The sequence below is a fragment of the Drosophila santomea genome, chromosome 2L, assembly GCF_016746245.2.
Source record: "Drosophila santomea strain STO CAGO 1482 chromosome 2L, Prin_Dsan_1.1, whole genome shotgun sequence".
NCBI classification, from domain to species: domain Eukaryota; kingdom Metazoa; phylum Arthropoda; class Insecta; order Diptera; family Drosophilidae; genus Drosophila; species Drosophila santomea.
This window is the reverse complement of record NC_053016.2, coordinates 13,398,544-13,421,075: the sequence shown is the minus strand read 5'-3', so window position 1 is coordinate 13,421,075 and position 22,532 is coordinate 13,398,544. Positions and strand designations below refer to the sequence as shown.

The window sequence follows — 22,532 nt, the reverse complement described above, 5'->3', positions numbered from 1 at the left end:
TGACTGCGCAAGCGAGTTTTACAGCACTGGCCACATCCCAGGGCTACATCGCACCCAAAGTTCGGCAATTGTACTAAACTACAGAGTTTAGCTATTCTAGTGAAACTAAAGATTATTTAAGCCATTTCCATTGATAAAACAACTCCAGAATGCACTGCGCATTGGAAAAGTGAACTGATTTTCCGCTTGCGAGCTTATCGCACCACTAACACACACATACACACAAACACACTGACTCTCTCCGCTCTCTCTCCGCAATCGCAACGATTTGTTGTTGGCCGCAGTGCTTGTTTTGCTTATATTAGCATGTGTGGAGTGCAAACCAAGAATCAGTAGTCGCCGCGGTTTCGACGTGTCAGTTTGCAGTACAATTACGATTGATTAATCGCGCCAAATCGCGGAGCCAAAGTAGTACTTAGCAAGTAGCAAGAAGAAGCACATCAGCGAGTCCATCGACAACAATAACAAAATATGGCGGATAAAGTAAATGTGTGCATTGTGGGCTCCGGCAACTGGTGAGTGCATTTAATTAGCCATCACCATATGCACTTACATAATGACCATCTAATCCAATCCGCAATCCACACCCAACACCAACACTCTAATCTAAACCTTGCGCCCTTGCAGGGGTTCGGCCATAGCGAAAATTGTGGGCGCCAATGCCGCCGCACTGCCGGAGTTCGAGGAGCGGGTGACCATGTTCGTCTACGAGGAGCTCATCGATGGCAAGAAGCTGACGGAGATTATCAACGAGACGCACGAGAACGTCAAGTACCTGAAAGGACACAAGCTGCCCCCGAATGTGGTGAGTGTTGGTAGCTGGTTGCCAATCAATGGGGCTTATGTAACGCCGGAGCGAGTTGTTAACAAACAGCCGTGCGCTTACATAAAGGCTGCAAGTACCTTGATCTTGGCCGTGCAGCCCCAAATTATCTAATCGTTCGACTCCGCGTCTATTTTTACACCGTACTCGCTCTCTGCGCTGCTCTCTATTGCTACTCTCTTGTTGCACCTTAGCTGCACTTTCAGGGCCAGCATCGTGCTCTCCGCTCTCCCGAAAGAGCGCGTCCCCCCAGTGCCTTTGACGTAGGTCAAGGCCGGTGGGCGTGCAACACCCACCCCCTCGCAGGGCCGCCCAGAATTCGTCAACATTCTATTAGCCGATAATTGGACAGCCGATAAGCGGGCGATCCACTCGAAACGGGTGCGTTGCTACACATGTACATGTGTACATGCTCCACAGGCACTCCAACTGTTCTGTTTGGCGATTATTGATAAGCCCAACTGGTTGGGGTCGGGTGATAAAGTCCATCCATAAAGGAGAGTCAGCAGTTCATCCGCGACAAAGTTAGCCCTGTGGTCGGCTCGATTTGCCAGCATGCTTTGGAAAAAAACCTAGCCACACAGACCCACAATCATGCGTTGGCGGCATGGATTGATAAACGTGAAAAACAGAATCCAAACAAAATGTGGGCGACACTTTCCCATGCCACGGCGTTTGTTTGTCTATATAATTTACACACATATGTACGTGTATAAACTTGGACATTTTGGCAGACTTTCAGCAACTTTCGGCGTCTGTAGGCGAGGGGGGAATCAAAACAACAGAATAGCCAAAAGAAAATAGATAAATGAGGCTGATATTCTATAAGCAATGATCGCTACCAATGTCAGATATGCAAAAAGTATGCAAACAGCAATGAAAATGTGTCAGCTAATAAGTTTGATGCAATACAAAAAACAATACAAATATTTTGAAATTCTGTTTATTTGCCTGTATAGAATTACTGTTTGTTCATATGACGTACTGCAGAACAAAATACGTGCCAAACACCCTAGGAGTCTCTATTTCGTGAATTATTGATTGGCAACTTGTGTATCTAGCTAAATTTCCTATTTCATGTTTACTTTTATCATAGTTCATTACGTTACTTTAAAATTTTTAACAATTATTTAAATGTCATTGCTCCGCAAAGTTCATTAAAATGCAAGTGGCGCAACATCACATAAACAACACCTACATAATTTGCCTTAACCTTTTAAAATTTCCATTTGCTTGCCATTTTGGTCTGTTTTTTTTAACTCATAATCACTATCGCCGGACGTAGAAAAAAACAAAAACATTAGCAAAATGAACTCATTTCAAATGCGACAAACAGGTTGGCGAGCCAGCATGGCGATATGGAGAAACAGTTTGATGTACAAAGTCACCCATATCAAGCTCAGCCGATCTGGTCAGCCAGCCCGAGATTTGAGTTGTCTAGACAGCTGAGGAACGAGCCTCCAAAAGTTGGAGTGGAACACGTGCTGGGAAAATGATTTCCGCGATCCGTCTGCAGTTCCCTTCAATTAACCTTCAGCACGCTTATCGGAGTTTTATATATTTGTTTTTCTTGTTGTCGTTATCACAGTAATTAGAAAAGTTTACTTTGTGCCCCTATTCCACAGGTTGCCGTGCCCGACCTGGTTGAGGCCGCCAAGAACGCCGACATCCTGATCTTCGTCGTGCCCCACCAGTTCATTCCCAACTTCTGCAAACAGCTCCTGGGCAAGATCAAGCCCAACGCCATCGCTATCTCCCTGATCAAGGGCTTCGACAAGGCCGAGGGTGGCGGCATCGATCTGATCTCGCATATAATCACGCGTCACCTGAAGGCAAGTCAGCGTCGCAAAGGTGACACCGCCAGAATATCTAATCCACTTGTGATTTTCCAACGCAGATCCCATGCGCCGTGCTGATGGGCGCCAACCTGGCCAACGAGGTGGCTGAGGGTAACTTCTGCGAAACGACAATCGGCTGCACGGACAAGAAGTATGGCAAGGTGCTGCGCGATCTCTTCCAGGCGAACCACTTCCGCGTGGTGGTCGTGGACGACGCCGACGCCGTGGAGGTCTGCGGAGCCCTCAAGAACATCGTGGCCTGCGGCGCTGGCTTTGTTGATGGCCTGAAACTGGGCGACAACACCAAAGCAGCTGTCATTCGGCTGGGCCTGATGGAGATGATTCGCTTCGTGGACGTCTTCTATCCCGGCAGCAAGCTGTCCACCTTCTTCGAGAGCTGTGGAGTGGCCGATCTGATCACGACGTGCTACGGTGAGTTACATATAATTTGGTGCTCCGTTAAAATGAGAAGGTTATCAGGAACGGGCAAACAACGAATTTGATAAATCAGCAAACACTATCATTATTTTAAGGCAAAACAACAACGTCAGTGACTCACAGTGACTTTAACAGTAATTGCAAATTGCTTTTGTAGTCTAGATTAATTGCTCTGTAGTAAATTAGTTCTGTTTATGGAAGCTTGTTATTTCAAGTTGTTTCATGCATAAGTACAATTAGGTGGCACTCACAATTTAGAATGCTTGATAACTAACAATACATATCTTGCAGGTGGCCGAAACCGCCGCGTCTCAGAGGCGTTTGTGACTTCTGGAAAAACCATTGAGGAGCTGGAGAAGGAAATGCTCAACGGTCAGAAGCTGCAGGGCCCACCCACTGCCGAGGAGGTCAACTACATGCTCAAGAACAAGGGACTGGAGGACAAGTACGACTAAACTTATAAACCAATCGAATTGAATAGCCTATAACTGATCTTCTTTGCTTGCAGATTCCCCCTGTTCACGGCTATCCACAAAATATGCACAAATCAGCTCAAGCCTAATGATTTAATTGATTGCATACGCAATCACCCTGAGCATATGTAAGTGTTTCGTTCGCATTGGTTATATCTCGTTTGCGCCTGTTTACCCTGCTATCCTGTTATCCTGTTATCCTGCCTTCCTGAAAATCCCCGAAATGAGCTCTGGCTTTGTATTCTCACCATTAACTTTTGATTTATGATTGTTTCACTAATGTTTCTTATTTTAAGTTTCTCCTTCTCTTATGCTAAGTTGATGCACCTTCTGTTTTTGTTTCTTTGATTGTTCCCCTATTATTATTTTATTAATACCTAAACTAAGTTAAACTCTAACATTAATAAAGTGCTAAATAATAAAACTCGATGCGAAATTCAAAATTTTTTTAAATGAAAATATCACTAGGAATGTTTTACATTCCCCAAAAGAAATCATTTAATCATAATCAATCCCGATATACATGCATCAGTTTCATTCGTTTTCAGAGTTATATTCAGCCATTTATATCGTTACATCCCGTAGTCACTGCTAATCCATCGAAATAATATTATTTTCCATTCATTACAAATTAGTTTCCTTCTCTTCTTTTTATATTATTTTTATAGGGATACGTCCATCATGCCGTCGCCAAAACTTTAAACTGTGTTACACCTAAACAAGATCAGTCAAATGTATATTGTAAATACTATATATACTATACCCGCATAGATCAAATCAACCAGTCATCTTCACCAAGGCATATAAAGCTGGCATTATAGATATATGCATAAAGTCAGAAAAGTCGTTCCACGTCAACTGCATTTCTATTTCCCTTATTCTCGCAAGTGTTTTTCAATGTGTACAGTGTTTAAGTGTTAGATAATTGAACCAAAACAAAGAGTGTCATAATTGTTGAACCTAATTGGAATTGTTAAAATAAATATAAATTAAATACAAATTTTTGTACATACCAACCAAAAGTGTTCCCAACTCATTTTACATTCAAAATTGGCAGCTTCAAATCGGCAAAAAGCAGTACGTACACAAAATTCGAAGGTTAATAAATTTTGCAATTTTCAGTTAATCAAGCACGGTTGTGTTTTATTTTAACAGTTGTGTATGAAATTGTTAACTGAAACTGAACGAGAAGCCTTTGATTTCAAATTCTTTCTTCTTTTATTTCACAGGCAAAATTTGTAAATCCCTTAAAGAAGCTGAGACGTTTTTAACATTTTTATGCACCAAAGAGAATAAATGTATTTTTTCAGCACAACGCCAACTCAATGAATCTTTGGATTCCATTATCTAACCAGTTAACTAAAATGTTTTGTACAGGTTGTTGCCTTAGTTAGCTTATTGATTTTAAACCCAAAACCACGCATATCCAACGAACCACGGAGAAAACTGACAACCAAAGTCTGCTTTAATTTTAAAATTGAGTTGTTTTTAATTCCAAACTAGCCAAGAAACAAACGCAAGTACCTAACAAATATATTGTAATTTTGTGGCCACGAGTATTTCAACGGTTACCGAAGGAGCTAGCGGAGAGTATCTTAGTATAATTTTAATCGGACTGCGTAGATAATAGAGTTAAATGATTACCCAAAGATCGTTGCAAAAATAAAAGCTGAGTAATTAACGGGGTGTTAATTTATTTCGTATTCTTAAGGTGTGAATAGCGCTAAAATCATAAGTTTCTCTGATGACCAAATGCAAAATAACTATACCTCCATACATAGATGGCGCCAGATAAAATTTCTGCTGGCACACCGATAAGTAATAATTCAACAATTGCTTTCAAGTATATTTTTAGAATTAAAACATTTGTTGTAGCTTTGAAGAGAATAAATATTATCACATATTTTACTGACCTTTTTAATGACTTTATACACTTTCTGGAGAACCATCGCAATTGTGTGCGTCCCTAACTCTGCTTCTTCAAAGAAGAAAAAGAAACATTCGCTACGAAAATGTAAACAAGGATGATTGTTACTGCTGGAAATATTTGTATTTCAGTGTGAAGAGTCTATTAAGGCGAAGCAGACTAACGATAGTCAGAATAGGTACGATTGTGTAGAAAAATAAGCACATCGGCTCATCGCTAGATCCTAGGGACTGCGTTTCGCTGTTATTGTCAGATTGGCAAGAAGAAGAGGCATAACAAAAGTATTTTTGCATTCTGCAAGTGGAATATTCCTACGCCCTAATTGATTAACCAAACCTAAAGTCGACGAATAATGCTGTCGACCATCTGGATACATGACTAAATCAGGCCAAACCACAATGTAAATATTAATTGGGTTCTAACGTAGTCGAACTCGCAGCGCAGTGTCGTCATACATATTTCTCTTTGTTGTTTTTCGATCGACTGCGAATACGTATAGTATAGTAGTATTGAAAAATGAGACTTGTGCCTGAGGCATTAGCTAATCTATCCTGGACAGGCTGGTGCATCTACACCTAGATAGTAACACCTATTTTACTGTTCCCAGCACCGACGAGTCATCCAGAGCAACGGATAAATCGCATGGGATAGAAGCACGGTCTTAGCAGAGGGATCGACCATGGATCCGCAGAAGATCACCGAGCTGGCCAACCTGCTCCGGCAGAACGGCGACAAAATATTGAGCTCCGAGTTTACCTTGACGTTATCAGGTGAGGCTGCTGAAACTAAAACTAAGCCAAACTAGCACGCAAAACAGAAATTGCATGCGGGTGATGGCTGATGAGAAAGGCTTACTACGCCCCAATCCCAGTTCGATCACTTATCGCTAAACACATTCTCCGGCACAGGTTCCCTGCTGCGGGCGCTGAACGACTCCTTCACCCTGATCGCGGACACTGAGATCGGATCAGGAGCTGGTTACCTGCAGCCGCAGTCTTTTCAGGTGGTAAAGCCCATCAACGCCAAGTCCAGCGTGTTCCCCGATCTGCAGTTGGTCCACGACTTTGTGCAAAAGACAACTCTTTTGAAGCTGACCTACTTTCTCAGCGAACACTATTTCGAGGGCGCCATCGACATTGCCAAGTTCCGAGCACTGCGCCGTCTCGAGGTAAACAAAATCAACATTGGCCAGGTGGTGGGCATTCAACCGCTGCGCGGCCAGCTGCAGCACCTGATCTGCGTAAAAAGCATTACTAGCGTGGACGACGTTATCACTCGCTGCGGCGGGGACAACTCTAATGGCTTTGTGTGGAACGAGCTAAAGACGGCCGATTTCAGCTACAACAGCCTGCGCAGTGTAGACACAGCCCTGGAGTTCGCACAGCACCTGCAACACCTAAACCTTCGGCACAACAAGCTCACCAGCGTAGCCGCCATCAAATGGCTGCCTCACCTAAAGACCCTGGACTTGAGCTACAACTGCCTTACGCACCTTCCACAGTTTCACATGGAGGCCTGCAAGAGACTACAGCTATTGAATATCAGCAACAACTACGTCGAGGAGCTACTGGACGTTGCAAAACTGGACGCTTTGTACGACCTGGATCTGTCCGACAACTGCCTGTTGGAGCACTCGCAGTTGCTGCCACTGAGTGCCCTGATGACCCTGACTGTACTAAATCTGCAAGGAAATCCGCTTGCTTGCAATCCCAAACATCGCCAGGCGACAGCGCAGTATTTGCATAAGAACTCCGCGACTGTGAAGTTTGTTTTGGATTTTGAGCCACTGTCTAAGGCGGAGAAAGCGCTGACGGGCAGCCAAAAGTGGCGTTACATAGGCGCGTTTAACCACCGATTGCCCAGGAGTACATCCGTATCCATCAACAGCTCTAGTGCTTCCATTAACACCAGCGACGGCTCCCAGTTTTCCAGTTTCGGTTCGCAGCGTTCGGTGTCTGTAAAAGGAAAGAACTACGCGTTAGAAGACAATCAGTCGATATCAATGGACACCTCGCCATCTAGCAAACGGATCGGTTCGTCTAAAATCAGAACAGTGGACATCGAAGAAAGCAGTGAGATCGATGCAGACGCAGCATCCGTGTCCACGCGAAATCCTCGATCCGACTGTGAAGCGGAAGCCGATATTTCGCATCTGGAGACCAAGAAAAAAATCGAGACACTACGTCTCACTTATGGCAATGAGTGGTTGAAGTCCGGTAATGCTGAGCTGATGCTGGGAATCGAAACGCCGCAGCCAACTGAGCAGGAGCGCAAAGAGTCTCGCCAGCTTTTTAACGAGTTCCTGGGTGAACTATCAGGATCCACAGAAGCGAGAATCGATACTGAGAACCACAACATTAGCTCTACACCCACGAACAACGTGTTGTTAGCTGCCACTTTTGACAACACCCTAACGCCAATAAAGTCGGAAGCGAACAATTCAAGTGAGCAAACTCTTTACGAAACCTGCACTGAGGGCGAATTGACAAACTACGAGAGTATAGGCAATACCACTGCGGAGCTGTCTACAGAAGAGCGACCGCCTGACAGACACGAGGAATTGTTGAGGCTATATGCAAGTAGCTCTAATGCTCACGATGAGGATCCGGGTAAGACATGTTGATCAGTATAGTAACTCGTTGCTAAAAGTATACCCGAACATTGCAGTATCCGATGCTGAGTCCGATGAGGAGACCTACATAGTCTACCATGAACAGAAACCTAGCGAGGCACTGTTTCTCACCATATCATCGAATTTTATACGCGAAAAAGACACGTTAAGTGAAAGGTAAGTTTGAAACATTAGATAAAGACTATGTTTATTTTACACAATATACTATATAGAACAAAAGCCAAATGGAGTCTAAAAATCCTGGAGTCATGCGAGCGCGTTAGGTCCAACACCTTGCGAATCAATTTCGACACGATGCGAAAGGATAGACAGGAGCGTATCTATTGCGTGGAGAATACGCTTTGTCAGGTGAGTAACTGGTAAATAATTCTTATAACAGGCAACAAAAATGTGGTATTATTTTTATGAAGGAACTGGAAAAGAAACTGCGAGACATTTTATCGCAGCGTGATTTAACCGAAATGAACATATCCATCTATCGCTGTGTGAATTGTCTAACTCAATTTACCATAGAGCAAAAAAGCAAGCGATATAAAACCAAGGGTGAGTACAGCAGAAGTAATATAATAATATTTTACTTGAATTGCATTATTTTCAGAATTGCGATGTCCGGATTGTCGCAGTGTCTATGTAGCTGAAGTAACCGAGTTATCCTCATCTTTGACTAAACCTTCTGGAGAAGTGGTGGCAGAGCCCAAACTTTCACCCGCCATGATTGTGGAGGAATCCCCAGTAGAGGCATTTGCTGGGGCGACAAATAAGGAAGAAAGCAACAGCATTGGCAAGTCCTTGGCCAGTTTTCTTTTTTACTTTGATGAAGTTCTAGAAAATTTCTAAAGAATATTGCTTTTGTAGTTCAGTTTATGGTTTCAGAAGCATTTCATTAGTTATTCAGCCATTTTTTGAGATTCGCTTTGGTTTTTGCTGTATTTGGTGATTAATTTTAAGTTTGTGTTGGATATATTTACTGTACATTAATTTAATTTTTATTTCTTTTTATTTTATTTGCATGCGAACACAAATCGAAAATGGCAAAACCAATCTAACTTTTGTATATTTACATTGTTCTTTTGGACTTTTTCTCTCACCCAACTACCGACAACAATAACATTGTTGTGATGTAAAAACTTAATTAATACTTTAGTGGCCAACTGCAGGCTAACAACTGCAAGAAACACACCCAAGCTTAGGAGTTTGACGCAAGCCACAAAAAGTTAATATGCCAATTTGTATACGTTTTATTTCACTAAACAATTTGCGTTTTGCTTTTGTTCTGTAATGTGAAGCAGCATTTGGACGTGAAGCAAAGATAAGCTAACTCACTAATAGTTCTCGAACGAGAAGGTTTTGTACACGTCTTATAACATTTTCTTGCACGTCTTGATCCCTGGTACCCAAAATTATGTATTAGCTGAAACGAAATTTAGCTCATTATAAGACCTGTAGATACCGGCAAATATATCGAAATTTAATTAATATATAAAGCTTTATTAATCTTAGAGAGCAATGCTGCTTCCATTAAACACTATTTGAGTTAATTAGAGCAATTAACTAATATTTCAACATTATAGGTTCCGCCAATTCACTGAATGAGAGCAGCTCTTGTTCGAAAATTACCAACTCGCAGAGCTCTTTTGACTCCAATCAATCCGTAGTGGGCAGCTCGAACACGGATCGGGATCTAGAGTTCCGGGCAAACGAGAGTGACGTAGACATCATCTCCAATCCGAGCCAGTCCAGCATAGAGGTACTAGATCCTAACTATGTGCAGAGCGCCAGTCGCAAGACCTCAGAAGAGCGCCGCATATCCCAGCTACCGCATCTGGAGACGTTACGCGATGAAGTAGCGAAATCGAAGAGCTTCATCGAACGCGAGTTTGGGCAGCTTCTGGCGGAGCAGGCTCCGGTTACGTCGCCTTCTGCTCCAGCTCCCTTGGCTCCTGCTAAATCGGCTGTTACCCATGTACCGCTTACGGAGAGCAGCTCGTCGGGATCCGTAACGGACAGCATATGTACTACCTACGAGCAGCAGGGCAATGAGGCGCCACAAAATCTGAAAAATTCCCTGCTTACCGAGTCGTCAAACAGCCAAGTTAGTGGTTCGGACGCGGAATCTAGCAGCCGTTCGAAAAGCGCTGAGGAGGCCAGCCTGCTGCCTTTTGCATCCGTATTTCAGTCAACCAATCTGCTCATGTCCAGCTCAAAAAAGTTAATCGAGTCGGAGGCAACTGTCTTTGGAACCCAGCCGTACAAGTTTAACTACGGCGACTTCAACGATATCGACCACCGTCTTAAGCTCTACTTCTACCAACGAAAGTTCAAAGAAGATGGCGAGCATTTCAAGTGGTTGGCCAAAGGTCGTATCTACAACGAGCAGACGCAGTCCTTGGGAGAAGGACTGGTGGTAATTTCCAACTGCAAGTGCTACCTAATGGAGGCATTTGCAGAACCCCATGACGATGTTGCCAAATGGCTGCGGCAGGTCATCAGCGTGTCAGTCAATCGTTTGGTGGCCATTGATCTGCTGCCCTGGAAACTTGGATTGTCCTTCACCCTAAAGGATTGGGGAGGATTTGTGCTGCTTTTGCATGACATGCAGAGGACCGATAGTTTACTGAATTATTTAAAACGTGAGTGTACTTTTCGGATAAAAAGAACTTTCATCCTAAAACTAAGTGTTTTTCCACAGATAATCCTCTACCCGAGCAGTGCAAACTGAATCATCAACCATCTCCCACAATTAGCCATCAGCTGGAAACCATTGCGTCCGAAACAGTCAAGATGTGCTCCCTGATTCCCAGCTGCCAATGGATCTGTGCCCAGGAGAAGACCTGCTTTCAACCCTCGCTGCTGCTAATCACGGAGTCGCATTTGTACATCTCAGGAAATGGCAAATTCTCGTGGCTGTCAGATAAAATTCAGGAGAAGCCTATTCAGCCAGAACTTAGCCTTAATCAGCCATTGAGCAATTTGGTGGACGTGGAACGCATCACAGACCAAAAGTATGCGATCAACTTTATTGACGAGACGCAAAACAGATGCGAGATATGGCAGTTGCAGTTTGAAACGCATGCCAACGCCGCGTGCTGCCTGAATGTCATCGGAAAAGGGTGGGAGCAGCTATTTGGAGTGTCATTCAGTCTCTCTGGAACGTAGTGCAGCTAAATTGTCGAGGGACCGACAAGTGAGGAGCATATTTTACTAGAAAATTGATTATTGCAATTATTGTGCAAAGTTTAGAATTGTTGATCTTAATTGACTATGTTATTTAATGTCAGATTAGTTTTATTAACTTAGGCTAAATCCTTCCATCAATAAGAAATGGTGCTGTACCACGATTTAAATGTAAATATTTATAAATATAGAGGTTATTATTTTTTGAAGTCCTTGCAATATATTCAGATACTACAAAAATAAATTGTATAACTTGTTTTGTTATATGGGATCAATAATTTAATAAAGTATATTTACTTGTATTTACATTTACATATACACAATAGTTTCGGGAGCAAGAAATCTACAATATTGTCTGGAAATTTGAATGCTAATGAAACAATAATCACACGTGAGTCATAAATGTTAAATGCATCTACACTCGGTCGCTTTAATGTATGTGCTATCTACGGCGTAGGGATTTATCATTTATGTATTAAATCAGCGACTAACGAGACATGGATATCTTTATAGAATATCATATTATATCATAACTCTATGTACAGTACACTTCTTATCCTGACTCACTCATTGCATTGTCCACTTAACAGTCGTCTTACTTGTCGCCCAACTGATCTGCGATCCAGTCAAGATGCTCCTCCTTGAAGCGAGGATCTGCCATGGTCAGAGCCGTCGACTTGGAGCTGTAGTAATAGAAAACCGACACTGTGTGTGGAGGGGAGAGCATGAGGACAAGCGTGGAGGGAATATTTCCAGAACTCACTGATGCGCTGTGCCACTGATAGAGCAATCAGACCCAATGGCCAATGGTGGCCGTCCTCTTCTGGCGGCTGACGGTATTGGTAGATGATCCAGAAGTGCTGGGAGGCGGACAGCAGAAAGTAGATGGTAATGCTGGCCATGAAGAGCTTGCAGTTCCGCAGGATTATGTGCGAGGCGCCGACCTGGTACACACACGTTGAGTGCAGCGCGAGGGTGAACAGCAGGTACTCCGCGATGATCAGGGCATCCTGGGTGCTGTGGTAACTGGCAGTGGTAAGAAGAGAGAGCACCTGGATTGCCTAAGATACTCACACAAAGAGTATTATGGCTGTCTGCAATCGGTTTCTGGCCAGCGAAGGACCAAAGGCGTTGCAGAAGAGGTCCACTCCCAGAAGGGCGAACTGGAACAGCAGCACCCAGGAGTAGCGACGCAGAGTTAGCTTCATGGCGGTGTCCAAATGTCAAGCGCTTGGTTGCGGTCCGTTTGTTGCGTGCTTACTGTGCGGGGGTTTGTTGTGTCCTTCGTCCTGGTGACGTCAAAGCCACCACTGCGGTCATGCGCAGTTGGGGTCTTAATATAAGCTTATCGATAGACAGATTTCCATGGAAAACGATTCAAACTGTGTTTGAAAACAGGTGGGAGCCATTGGCGGGAACTGAAAGGGGTATGTATTATTATAAGCCAGCTTTGTGAAAAGCTAGGAGTGAAAAACTAAGGGTGATTCGTGGTTACTTTTATTATCATTAGACATATCGGGCATATTCAAAGGGGTACTGCCGCCGTTTTCCCGATCCGAAGGTGTTCGTCCTGCCAGCCTGGCGCCGGAATCGCCTGTAGTACTGCTGGTTCATCTCGGAGTAAAAGTTGATGGGCAGTAGGTGGGACCAACTGTGGTCGCCTGCGGCATTGTGTCGGTCCAGGAACTGGAACATCGATGCGGAAGTGACATCGGCAGCCCCTGCGCGCCAGAATGGCCAGGTTGGATTTAAGGTCACCAGAGCCAAGACCAGAAACCAGAACGTCATCGTCTTAGCCATTTGCGCAGAGAGCTGTTTGGCCAAAATCCGGCACCCAATACCCTCCTCCAAAGTCGACTGCAGGTTGCAGGTCGTCAGCAGATTTCGAGCTGCGGTGCTTCCATTTGCATATTTTTCGCTCAGCAGTCGTTCTACTCCGGCAGTGCGATCAGCGTTTTCCGAGTGGGCTATAAAGTGGATTGGCTGGGAAGCTACAATCAACAGTCACCCTTCGTTCGCCACTTCAGCAGCAAGTAGAGACAGCTCGAGAACCATCCGCAATGGCATTCAACTTTGGTCACCTCCTCTTCGCCGGCCTCGTGGCCTTGTCCGTCGTGTCCTCCGAGACCATCCAGCTGCAGCCCACACAGGGCATCCTCATCCCCGCCCCGCTGGCCGAGAACATCCGTGTGTCGCGTGCCGCTTACGGAGGATACTCCGCCCCAGCTGCTCCCGCTGCTGCTGCCTACTCCGCTCCCGCTGCTCCGGCCTACTCCGCCCCAGCTGCCCCGGCCTACTCCGCTCCCGCTGCCCCGGCTTACTCCGCACCCGCTGCTCCTGCCTACTCTGCTCCCGCTGCCCCCGCCTACTCTGCTCCAGCCGCACCAGCCTACTCCGCACCCGCCTCCATTCCGTCGCCGCCGTGCCCCAAGAACTACCTGTTCAGCTGCCAGCCCTCCCTGCAGCCCGTGCCCTGCTCCGCCCCAGCTCAGTCCTACGGATCCGCCGGCGCCTACTCCCAGTACGTGCCCCAGTACGCCGTGCCCTTCGTCCGTGAACTTTAAGGATATTACCGTATCTGACTGGACATCTGAACCTATGAATAAAGTAATGCTTTTATAAAAAAACCTTTTAAGAATTTTTAATTTGGGGATAATCCAAGTGTTTTTCAAATTGTGACAATCAGATCTTTTTCTTCAAGGTACTTTCAGCTAAGTGAATTATACTGATAATAATTCTTATAATAATTCATCTAATGATCATTGCTGATACAATGAATACAAGGCTCTAATGTTTTACTAGTATACCTATAAATGTGCTTACAAAATTTAGGAATAAAACCTTTATTACAATATATCTTTTGTTTTAGCTGCGTAAATAAATCTTCTTGCTATAAAATTAATAAGAGTCATATATGTACCATTATTACATATAGTGGTAATACCATTTCTTAGGAGTTGGTTACGCAGAAAAAGAGCATACGAAACTTATCTAGGTAGTAAACCTAGTGTAGTAGAATTAATGTGCTATACTTCTGCTTTCTTATAATATATTTCACTCTATTGCTAATCTTATTTTTATTTAATAGTCCCCAAAAAATTTGTAAATAAGAATGGCAATTAAAAAGATTGAAATATCTTGTTAGAGTCAGTTTATTATTTACAGATGTTCATCAATATGAGCTGTACCCACATGGAACCGGCTTGATAACCGCCTCACAGGAGAACACATAGTTCTTTGGGCAAGCTGGAGAAGGAACTTCACTGAGTGCGTCTTGCTGTTGGTATGTCGCCTGAGGCGGTACCTCCTCATCCGTCTGGTCGTAGCTGCGAGCAAAGCCAAATTTACCACGTCCGAAGCCAGGACCTCCAAAACTGGGACCTCCGAAGCCGGGACGTCCAAAGCCAGGTCCTCCAAAGCCAGGACCTCCAAAGCCAGGACCACCGAACCCTGGACCTCCGAACCCTGGACCTCCGAACCCTGGACCTCCAAAGCCAGGTCCTCCGAAACCAGGACCTCCGAAGTTGTTCTCCACGACAACCTCCTGTACGATTTGCTGCTGCCTCCTCCTACGATTCAGTTGCGGATCCGAGTGCTCGGTAGCTGATGACCTCGAACACCCTGTACCCCCTCCACATGTTGAGGCTTCCAAGCCAGTCTGCTGACCCAGCGAACTCGCTCCGGCCAATATGGCAAAGAATCCGAGATACTTCCACATGCTGATCTGTTATGGCGTCGGTGCAAGCTGAGAAAGCCAAGATGCGGCGGTGTTCAAGTGGCTTTTATAACCTCATGCCACTAGAAGTGCACAACGAAGCGGAAACGGAGATGGCCAAGGTAACACCCAACCACTGGGTCAGTTGGTCGCACATTCCATAGGGCGAGTGATGGGATCACAACTACTGGGGCGAAGTTGGAAGTTCGAGAAAATGGGGCATGCGATTGGATGGGGCATGGGATAATCTGCAGGGAGGGCCCGTGCCATTACTTGGCTGGGCTCGGAAACCCTACGTGCACCTGAAACCCGAAGGTCAGCACATTGTAGCCACTGCTGCTTTCCGGCTTGTAGGCTGACCGCCCAGTCAAGCGATTGATGGGATCCGATATCGCATTACCGAATCGCTTGCACTTTTCACTTTTCCGCTTTGTCGATGTTTCGGATGTGTTGCAATCATTTTTTCTTGCAAAAATAATTATATATGTATTTATAAATAATATGTACAAGTACATTTTAATCACAATTTTGGTTTGTAGCAGCATTTCCTGCGGTTCAGTGACCCAAGACGAGCTGCTTGCACAAAGGTTAAAACAGAAAGTTTGTCTACTTGCAATTGCAGATATCTGACGGATTGGGAAAAACTGGAGGAGCCGATTGCATTGCTTTGACTCGACATTTTGAACTTTTAATACCGTGTTAGATGTTTGTTCTATTTGAAATACGTTAATTTTATCTAGTACTTAAATAATTATTATATTTAATGTTATGTAAAACAATGAACGTTTCTAAATAAAAAGCAAGAGAGAACGCTATAGTCGAGTTCCCCGACTATCTGATGGAAGTGCGAAGAAGAAACTTCAACACTGACAGTTTTTGGCGGTTTGTGGGCGTTAGAGTGGGCGTGGCAAAAAGTTTTTTGGCAAATCGATAGAAATTTACAAGACCAATACAAAATGAAAAAAATATTAAAACATTTTCAAAAGTGTGGGCTGGCAGCTTTGGGCGGTTTGTGGGCGTTAGATGGGCGTGGCCATGCGACTGCGCTGCTTCTATGTCTCTGGAGTCTGTATGCTTAATCTCAACTTTCTAGCTTGTGTAGTTCCTGAGATCTCGACGTTCATACGGACAGACAGATGGACAGACAGACGGACGGACAGACGGACAGACGGACGGACAGACGGACATAGCCAGATCGACTCGGCTATTGATCCTGATCAAGAATATATATACTTTATATGGTCGGAAACGCTTCCTTCTGCCTGTTACATACTTTTTAACGAATCTAGTATACCCTTTTACTCTACGAGTAACGGGTATAAAAATGGTAAAAGTTGTTCCACCTTATCATTTAGATTAACCTTTGTAAGGTCAATAAAATATATTTATTCGTCAATTATCTGGTAATATAGTAATAAATGCAACAAATCTATTTACGTTCTTTTTGTGTGTAAATGTCTAAAGAAAACGTTATACCTACGTACCTTTAAAATAAATAAATAGTTGGATGGTTTTATCCAAGGAATGTTTTTATATTGTTGTATATTTCTTAATACTTATATTTTATTAATTAAATAAAATGCTGCAAACAAAAAGTCTTCTCTTCCTGCCAAATTCGATAACTGACATCTGATAATGATTATCTTGGAAAAGTCTTGTTCTGTCGTTGTCAGAATGGTACTCCCATAAATCTACAGGCTTTGGGCTGCTAGATTACAACTAGTTATGCTCTTAATAAAAACAATTCATGATCTAGGGTTTTTAGTGATTTAATTGCAGTACATATTTTTGGGTATATTTTTTGTTAAATCCATCAAAGTTTATGTTTCTCGGCAATCGGTTCGTGGTCCTTGGGCGGTGATCGCAGTCGTAAGGAGCAGGTGCTCAGTACTGGTAGCCGTAGGTCTGGGGCACGTAGGCGGCGCTGAAGAGCTGCTGCTGGTGCTGGGGCAGGCCGTAGTTGGGGGCGACGTAGGCGGCCACCGGGGTGGAGTAGGCACCGGCGGATCCGTAGCTGGGGGCGGGAGCGCTGCAGGGCACGGGGGCGAGGTTGGGCTGGCAGCTGAACAGGTAGTTCTTGGGGCAGGGAGGAGCCTGGATGCTGGAGCCTCCATAGCCGCCGGAGCTGCCGCCGTAGGCAGACTTGCGGAGACGAGTCAGGTCACCGAATCCCTGTCCGGTCACTCCCTCCAGCTCTCCGTCCTGGGTGGTCACCGTGGCGGTGGATCCGGTGGCCGAAGCCACGTTGGTGGGCGAAGCCAGAGCAGCGGCGGCGAAGGCGACCAGAGCGATGCACACGAAGGATTTCATCTTGGTTGTTGGTGTTTGAAGACTGAGCTGGAGGCGGATGGGAGCTGGTTGGGCTGCTGGTAGTTACCAAAGGTGACTGATGCCAATTCCAGGCAATTGGGCATCTTATATAGCTGTCCAATCTGCCTAGTTAGCACTACGTTCACAACTTAATGGCCAGAACTAAAAGGTCTATTCTTCGTTTTTGCCTTGATTACTTTTCTGCTCCATCAGCCCAATGCACATATGTATACCGCTGACTTTAGTAGCTCCACATCGTCAGCTTTTTGGGGTCACCACCGGGCAGGGGAACGTTTAGGTTGGCGATTTAGGTTGTGGTTGATATCTAGAGCATTGCTCTTTAAAAGTGGTGGGAGTGACAAAAGAGCACGCCCCCCTTTCAAAGAAAAAATGTTAAGAAATGGAATTCCAGACTTGTGACCCGTGTACTAACTAATGTGATCCGTGGCACATGATATTATATGTACAAGCTATTTATTGAAATCCTCGAACTAGAAGCAATAGATGTTATCATTGCCTTTAAAAAAGATGCACTAACTAAAGAAAACTTTTTTAAAAATACGACACTTTGAAAAATTTCAAAGCTGAACATATTTTCCCCAGAAGGAAAGTATAGTTTTGTTGAATTTTCGGACACCAACGTTTTTTTAGGTTTCTTAAATAAATATACATTTTTTTATCAGTAAAATAAGCTATAAAAAAAATATCTTAAGGGCTGAACTAAATCAAAAACGTTATGAAATATTTACAAAATATATGAATGGTAATAGTTTGAATTAAAAACATTTCCTTATCTGGTAAATAAATCAGTAAATAAATCAGTTATACACTAGTAACAATATCTAAAGTAGTAAAAATATAAATAATTCATCAGGAAGAAAATACTTTTGAGTCTGATAAATTAATTGGCAAAATTTAATTTGCTTGTATTATTGTGTATGAAAACTTTGCTTGTCTCATTTGGCCGCCAAAGATTTCGATCGTCTAATCATATAATGTAAGCACCAGTCGGATTTTGGACGTAATCTTTTATCATTTAAGCTGTTCGAGAAAGTTTAAAGTTTACTGCTTTAAATGCATTGACTTCAAATACAGAAGTTGAACAAGCAATACAAATGTTTTTATATAATAGTTTTCTAATGGCAAATCGGATCCAAATAAGTAGTTCATTTTCATAAGCAAAATCGTAATCGTTATTTCTAAATAGAAACCTCTGTTAAAATATTGTTTTGTTTAAGAATAAAAAGAACGGTATGACTACAATCCAAATGACTACACATAATCTGAAAACACTAAGTATTGGATAATACTTCCCGCAGTGAACTCATGTTGGTGGGCCCCTAAATGATTACAGCAGTTCGTAATACGTCATATGTGAGTGCTGTGCAACAATCTTGTGGCAGAGCGTAGCGCTAATTAATTAGTGGTATTTCTCGCTCACTCAACGGCTATTAAAAGTTATGTAAGGCGGCACGCGATGATCGCCGGCGGAGGCGGAATGCGTGCCACATGCAAATTGAGGAAGTAACCGCATCGGATGGATACGACTAGTGATGACCACATGGGCGTGGACTGACTCACTGGACTTCGGGAAGATGGGCGCATGGAGCGGCCACTTTCACTCATGGTCATGGTCATGGACACGATGGCCTGGCGTTGCGTTGGACTGCGGTTGGGATGGCTACAATCACTGGGTGATTATCGCACTGAAGGCAGCCTGTTTCCCGCATATGAGAGGAAGTCGTGGTGCATTGTTAGCAATTTGCCATGGCATTTGAATCCGAAATCGAAAGCTGGCTGAGGGGCAAAAGAAGCCGGCGAACGAGCGACCAACTGACTGATTTCAGCCTTTTGCCAGCACAAATTGTTGCCGACGTCATCATGGAATCTTTGTGGCCTGTGGAGGGGGTAGGAATATTCCATAGGGGAAGGCTGGGCGATATCTGCACGCGGATGATCTGGGAATGGGAAGACCCACCATATTGTCCAACACATGGTGATAAGTCCGAGGGATGGCAAAGAACTCGCAACTGTATAAACAGGCGGCCCCGAAATCCACGAGAAGATGTGTATCTTGCAGATATTTTGAAATCAATTGTTTGATGATTGCGTTTCCCATATTGGAGTACATATATAGTGGCCCAAAATGCATATCTCATAGATACTGTCGCGTTTGTATGTTGTATAATGTATAAAGTACCATGTTCTTATACGCATATACCAGCGGTGTAAAATACAGATTAATAATACAAAATGCCCATATGTATATATTTATATTCCATAACTTTGCTTGAATACACACTAAATATTTGTGTTTGTCATTGAAAAATGTTTACAAACTTTTAACGTTTTAACTTTTAGATTTTTTAAATCAGTTTTATATCTGTTGATCATACAATCATTTCATTTGCCTTAGGAAACATAAGTCCATGGATAATTCTTGATATACTTTATCAAAATTATGCGAACATTAACTAATATGCCATTGTTTTAACGATAGGGTATACAAATTTCGACGAAACGAAGTTAACCCTCTTTGAAGTCCGAACTTCCGAGCAAATAAATGACCCAATATTTAAGCACGATTGCATTCTTGCTAAAAAAAATATATGAGTCGATTGAGGCTACACTGAAAGATAAGTCTCACATCGTTTATATTATTATCATTTATCAAAAAGTTAATCCAAAAAGTATGCATCGCATTGGTGATGAAGATGTGATTAAAGTGATTGTAGTTAAAAAGGGTAGAGAGTAATAAATATATATTTTTTTGTTTAATTTGAAAAACTATCAAAGACTTAAATTTAACTTTAAAAACTGGAATAAATAATTTTAACACGAAAAATAAAATGCAAAATAAGTGTAACTTGACATACAATATTCTGATATTAATTATTTTAATAGCCTAAAAGTATTAACTTATCATTAATGAACAAAGTAGAATTTTCTTATATCAATATAGACAGTAAATAAAATAAATAACGCCTTTGACATACAATTTTTTTTTTGTAAAAATTGACTACACTGCAAAAATGCTGTACAGGCAAGAATCTGAAACATATCGCTGATGCTAGTCAAATTATAAAAAGTAAAATATTCACTTGTATTGCAAACTTAAAATCAATAATTATTTCGCGCTGAAGTTCGATTCTCTACATCTTTTTACTTACCTCAGATTTTTTTATGGGTAATACTTGGTAAGCTATATTTACCTAAAACTATTTTATTGTATTTACTGTATCAGTTTTTGAATAATCGTCCACCCAAGGTAAGAGAACAAAGCCATAAATCATTAGAAGACTTTTATTTACAGATTGGTCAAACATCAGCGTTTAGATAACTACAAAAGATTCTGGGAGCCCAGGGCCAGGCGATAGTTGTACTCCTCGAACAGTTCCGGAGCCACTCGATACGGCTGGTCTATGAGTGAGAGGCGGATGGGCGTTTGGCACGAGGGCGTGGCATAGTTCGGAGCAGGTGGTGCCGCCGGTTGGTAGCAACTCTGCGATGGAGCTTCGTAAACGGGAGCCGATGGCGGTGGCGGTGGTGGTGGAGCTATTGGAGTGGCATATTTCTGATCGTCATACTCCACCTGGAAGGACGACTTCGATGCCAGTGGAGCGGTGAGGTAGATGATGGGTTGGTAAAGTATCTGTGCCGGTGGTGCGCCAACGTAACTTGGCTGTGCGGGCTGGCTGTATCCCTGTCCCTTGGCATAGACTTCGGGAGTGGCCTCCGGTTGGGTGTAGCTCGGTGCTGCCGGCTCATAGGTGGGAGCTGGTGCAGCGGGTGCATTGTAATCAGCTGCAGGTGCTTCGTAAGCAGGAGCTGCTGGCGCAGGATCTTCGTAGGCAGGAGCAACTGGTGCTGGAGCTTCGTAGGCAGGAGCTGCAGGCGCGTAGGCAGGAGCAACTGGCGCAGGAGCTTCGTAGGCAGGAGCTGCCGGCGCTACATAGCCCGCATCGCCATCGCCGGGACCATCGTACTCGGGATTGGGTTTCGTGTACCCACCGTTGGGCGGCGCTCCGTAACCATCACCGCCGTAGGAAGGACTCTGTGGCGCCGGTGGCACATAGTTGTTCTGGCCACAACCGCCGCCGCACTGTCCACAGGATGTGGCTGTGGGAAATAGTTCGGGTAGCTTCTTGAAGAGCTTCATCTGCTTGAAGGGATCCAGATCCTGCAGCTGCAGGCCATTGCAGTTGTTGGGCACAGAGGGCGCGGGGAGCAGTGGAGCTGGTGGATACACCAGATTGTTGTTATTGTTGTTGTTGTTGCAGCAGTTGTTGTTGCGGGGGAAGAGATCATCCCACCACTTGAGCAGCGAGCGGTTCGTGCGCTTCAGAGCCTCATTCGGGGTCACCAAAGGACCCGCATCCGCCATCAGATAGTAGAGTGGCTCCCCCGGCGCCGCAATCCGGTTCGAACGGGTCACATCCTGGGCTGAAGTGGACAGGACCACGCCCAGCGCCAGCAGGGTCAGAGTCCACGATCTGTTTCCGGGGTGCATCTTAATGGGGCGATTGCGTTGGTAGCATTAACCTCGCGGGTCGAACTCTCAATTGCAACTACCAGAAGCAGTGGCTCCCAATCGCAGCCGACTGCTGGAGCTGCAAACTACGGCGGATTAATGCCAGGTCAGCACATGTGGATACCTGTGATGGGGTATAATAGTTGGCAAAATAAACATTAAAGATCTTATAGTGTTACTAATAAATTTTGGGGTTTGAAAGCACCATATAATATATTGACATTATGAATAAATGGGCTTAAATTATCAGTTCTCATGTTACAAAAGGAGCAACTTAGCTCTACAACTTCCTAGTAGCTTATCCCTAAATCGTAAACAAAAGTAAGGGTATTCAAAACTAGTTATAGTTGCCTGGTATGAGGAATAAAAGAAGATTAAGACTGAACTTTTGGCTTAGCCAACCCCATGGCTAACCCAATTTTCATAAGAGCCAACAGGTGTTCCCAATTCATCGAAGATCCAAGAGTCCCAATAACCTCACTGGCAGGCCGATGACTCCACTTAACTTGTATTTTCTTTATTGCTGTCTTGCTTTCCTATTGTTTATTCAAAGTGTTGCCTTACGTGCTCGAAATTATTAAACGGTAGCGAAACACCAGTCGAGGTTCCTGTTTGCTCCGTGGAGCGTGACTGCCTTGGCTTGAATCCGCATCAGGCTGGCCAATCGAAAG

General features: G+C 43.9%; 8 protein-coding genes across 10 annotated transcripts; 3 read left to right on the top strand and 5 right to left on the bottom strand.

Annotated features, from left to right (window-relative positions):
* The first annotated feature begins 317 nt into the window (after positions 1–317).
* On the top strand, positions 318–5,253 carry LOC120449578 (glycerol-3-phosphate dehydrogenase [NAD(+)], cytoplasmic). Of its 2 annotated transcripts, none has more exons than XM_044006279.1 (7): positions 318–515; positions 628–805; positions 2,449–2,655; positions 2,721–3,093; positions 3,391–3,544; positions 3,608–3,700; positions 4,241–4,893. In XM_044006279.1, the coding sequence occupies exons 1-7, from the start codon at positions 472–474 to the stop codon at positions 4,272–4,274; spliced, it is 1,083 nt and encodes a 360-aa protein (XP_043862214.1). In that variant the 5' UTR covers positions 318–471; the 3' UTR covers positions 4,275–4,893. The 2 variants fall into 2 exon arrangements, with proteins under 2 accessions (XP_043862214.1, XP_039488069.2); XM_039632135.2 differs by having other exon boundaries at positions 319–515; positions 4,802–5,253.
* A 485-nt stretch (positions 5,254–5,738) lies between these two features.
* Positions 5,739–11,549, top strand: LOC120445603 (serine/threonine-protein kinase 11-interacting protein). Of its 2 annotated transcripts, XM_039626109.2 has the most exons (10): positions 5,739–5,899; positions 6,107–6,269; positions 6,408–8,108; positions 8,167–8,287; positions 8,344–8,479; positions 8,542–8,674; positions 8,730–8,912; positions 9,276–9,344; positions 9,703–10,761; positions 10,821–11,549. In XM_039626109.2, exons 2-10 carry the CDS (start codon positions 6,179–6,181, stop codon positions 11,285–11,287), a joined length of 3,960 nt encoding a protein of 1,319 aa, XP_039482043.2. In that variant the 5' UTR covers positions 5,739–5,899; positions 6,107–6,178; the 3' UTR covers positions 11,288–11,549. The 2 variants fall into 2 exon arrangements, with proteins under 2 accessions (XP_039482043.2, XP_043861809.1); XM_044005874.1 differs by lacking the exon at positions 9,276–9,344.
* A 110-nt stretch (positions 11,550–11,659) lies between these two features.
* LOC120445625 (transmembrane protein 138) lies at positions 11,660–12,702 on the bottom strand. Its single transcript, XM_044005875.1, has 3 exons — positions 12,380–12,702; positions 12,069–12,322; positions 11,660–12,010 (listed from the first exon to the last, which is right to left on the bottom strand). Exons 1-3 carry the CDS (start codon positions 12,511–12,513, stop codon positions 11,901–11,903), a joined length of 498 nt encoding a protein of 165 aa, XP_043861810.1. The 5' UTR covers positions 12,514–12,702; the 3' UTR covers positions 11,660–11,900.
* On the bottom strand, positions 12,592–13,183 carry LOC120445616. Its single transcript, XM_039626132.2, has 2 exons — positions 12,801–13,183; positions 12,592–12,723 (listed from the first exon to the last, which is right to left on the bottom strand). The coding sequence occupies exon 1, from the start codon at positions 13,103–13,105 to the stop codon at positions 12,812–12,814; it is 294 nt and encodes a 97-aa protein (XP_039482066.2). The 5' UTR covers positions 13,106–13,183; the 3' UTR covers positions 12,592–12,723; positions 12,801–12,811.
* A 109-nt stretch (positions 13,184–13,292) lies between these two features.
* LOC120445608 (vitelline membrane protein Vm26Ab) lies at positions 13,293–13,932 on the top strand. The gene has a single exon (XM_039626120.2). The coding sequence runs from the start codon at positions 13,366–13,368 to the stop codon at positions 13,867–13,869; it is 504 nt and encodes a 167-aa protein (XP_039482054.2). The 5' UTR covers positions 13,293–13,365; the 3' UTR covers positions 13,870–13,932.
* A 509-nt stretch (positions 13,933–14,441) lies between these two features.
* LOC120458299 (myosin heavy chain IB) lies at positions 14,442–15,069 on the bottom strand. The gene has a single exon (XM_039645898.2). It carries the CDS (start codon positions 15,021–15,023, stop codon positions 14,478–14,480), a length of 546 nt encoding a protein of 181 aa, XP_039501832.2. The 5' UTR covers positions 15,024–15,069; the 3' UTR covers positions 14,442–14,477.
* Positions 15,070–16,773: 1,704 nt separating this feature from the next.
* LOC120458300 (vitelline membrane protein Vm26Aa) lies at positions 16,774–17,420 on the bottom strand. Its single transcript, XM_039645899.2, has one exon. The coding sequence runs from the start codon at positions 17,328–17,330 to the stop codon at positions 16,905–16,907; it is 426 nt and encodes a 141-aa protein (XP_039501833.2). The 5' UTR covers positions 17,331–17,420; the 3' UTR covers positions 16,774–16,904.
* A 3,195-nt stretch (positions 17,421–20,615) lies between these two features.
* Positions 20,616–21,908, bottom strand: LOC120444119 (proline-rich extensin-like protein EPR1). The gene has a single exon (XM_039623653.2). The coding sequence runs from the start codon at positions 21,838–21,840 to the stop codon at positions 20,671–20,673; it is 1,170 nt and encodes a 389-aa protein (XP_039479587.2). The 5' UTR covers positions 21,841–21,908; the 3' UTR covers positions 20,616–20,670.
* Between the last annotated feature and the right edge of the window lie 624 nt (positions 21,909–22,532).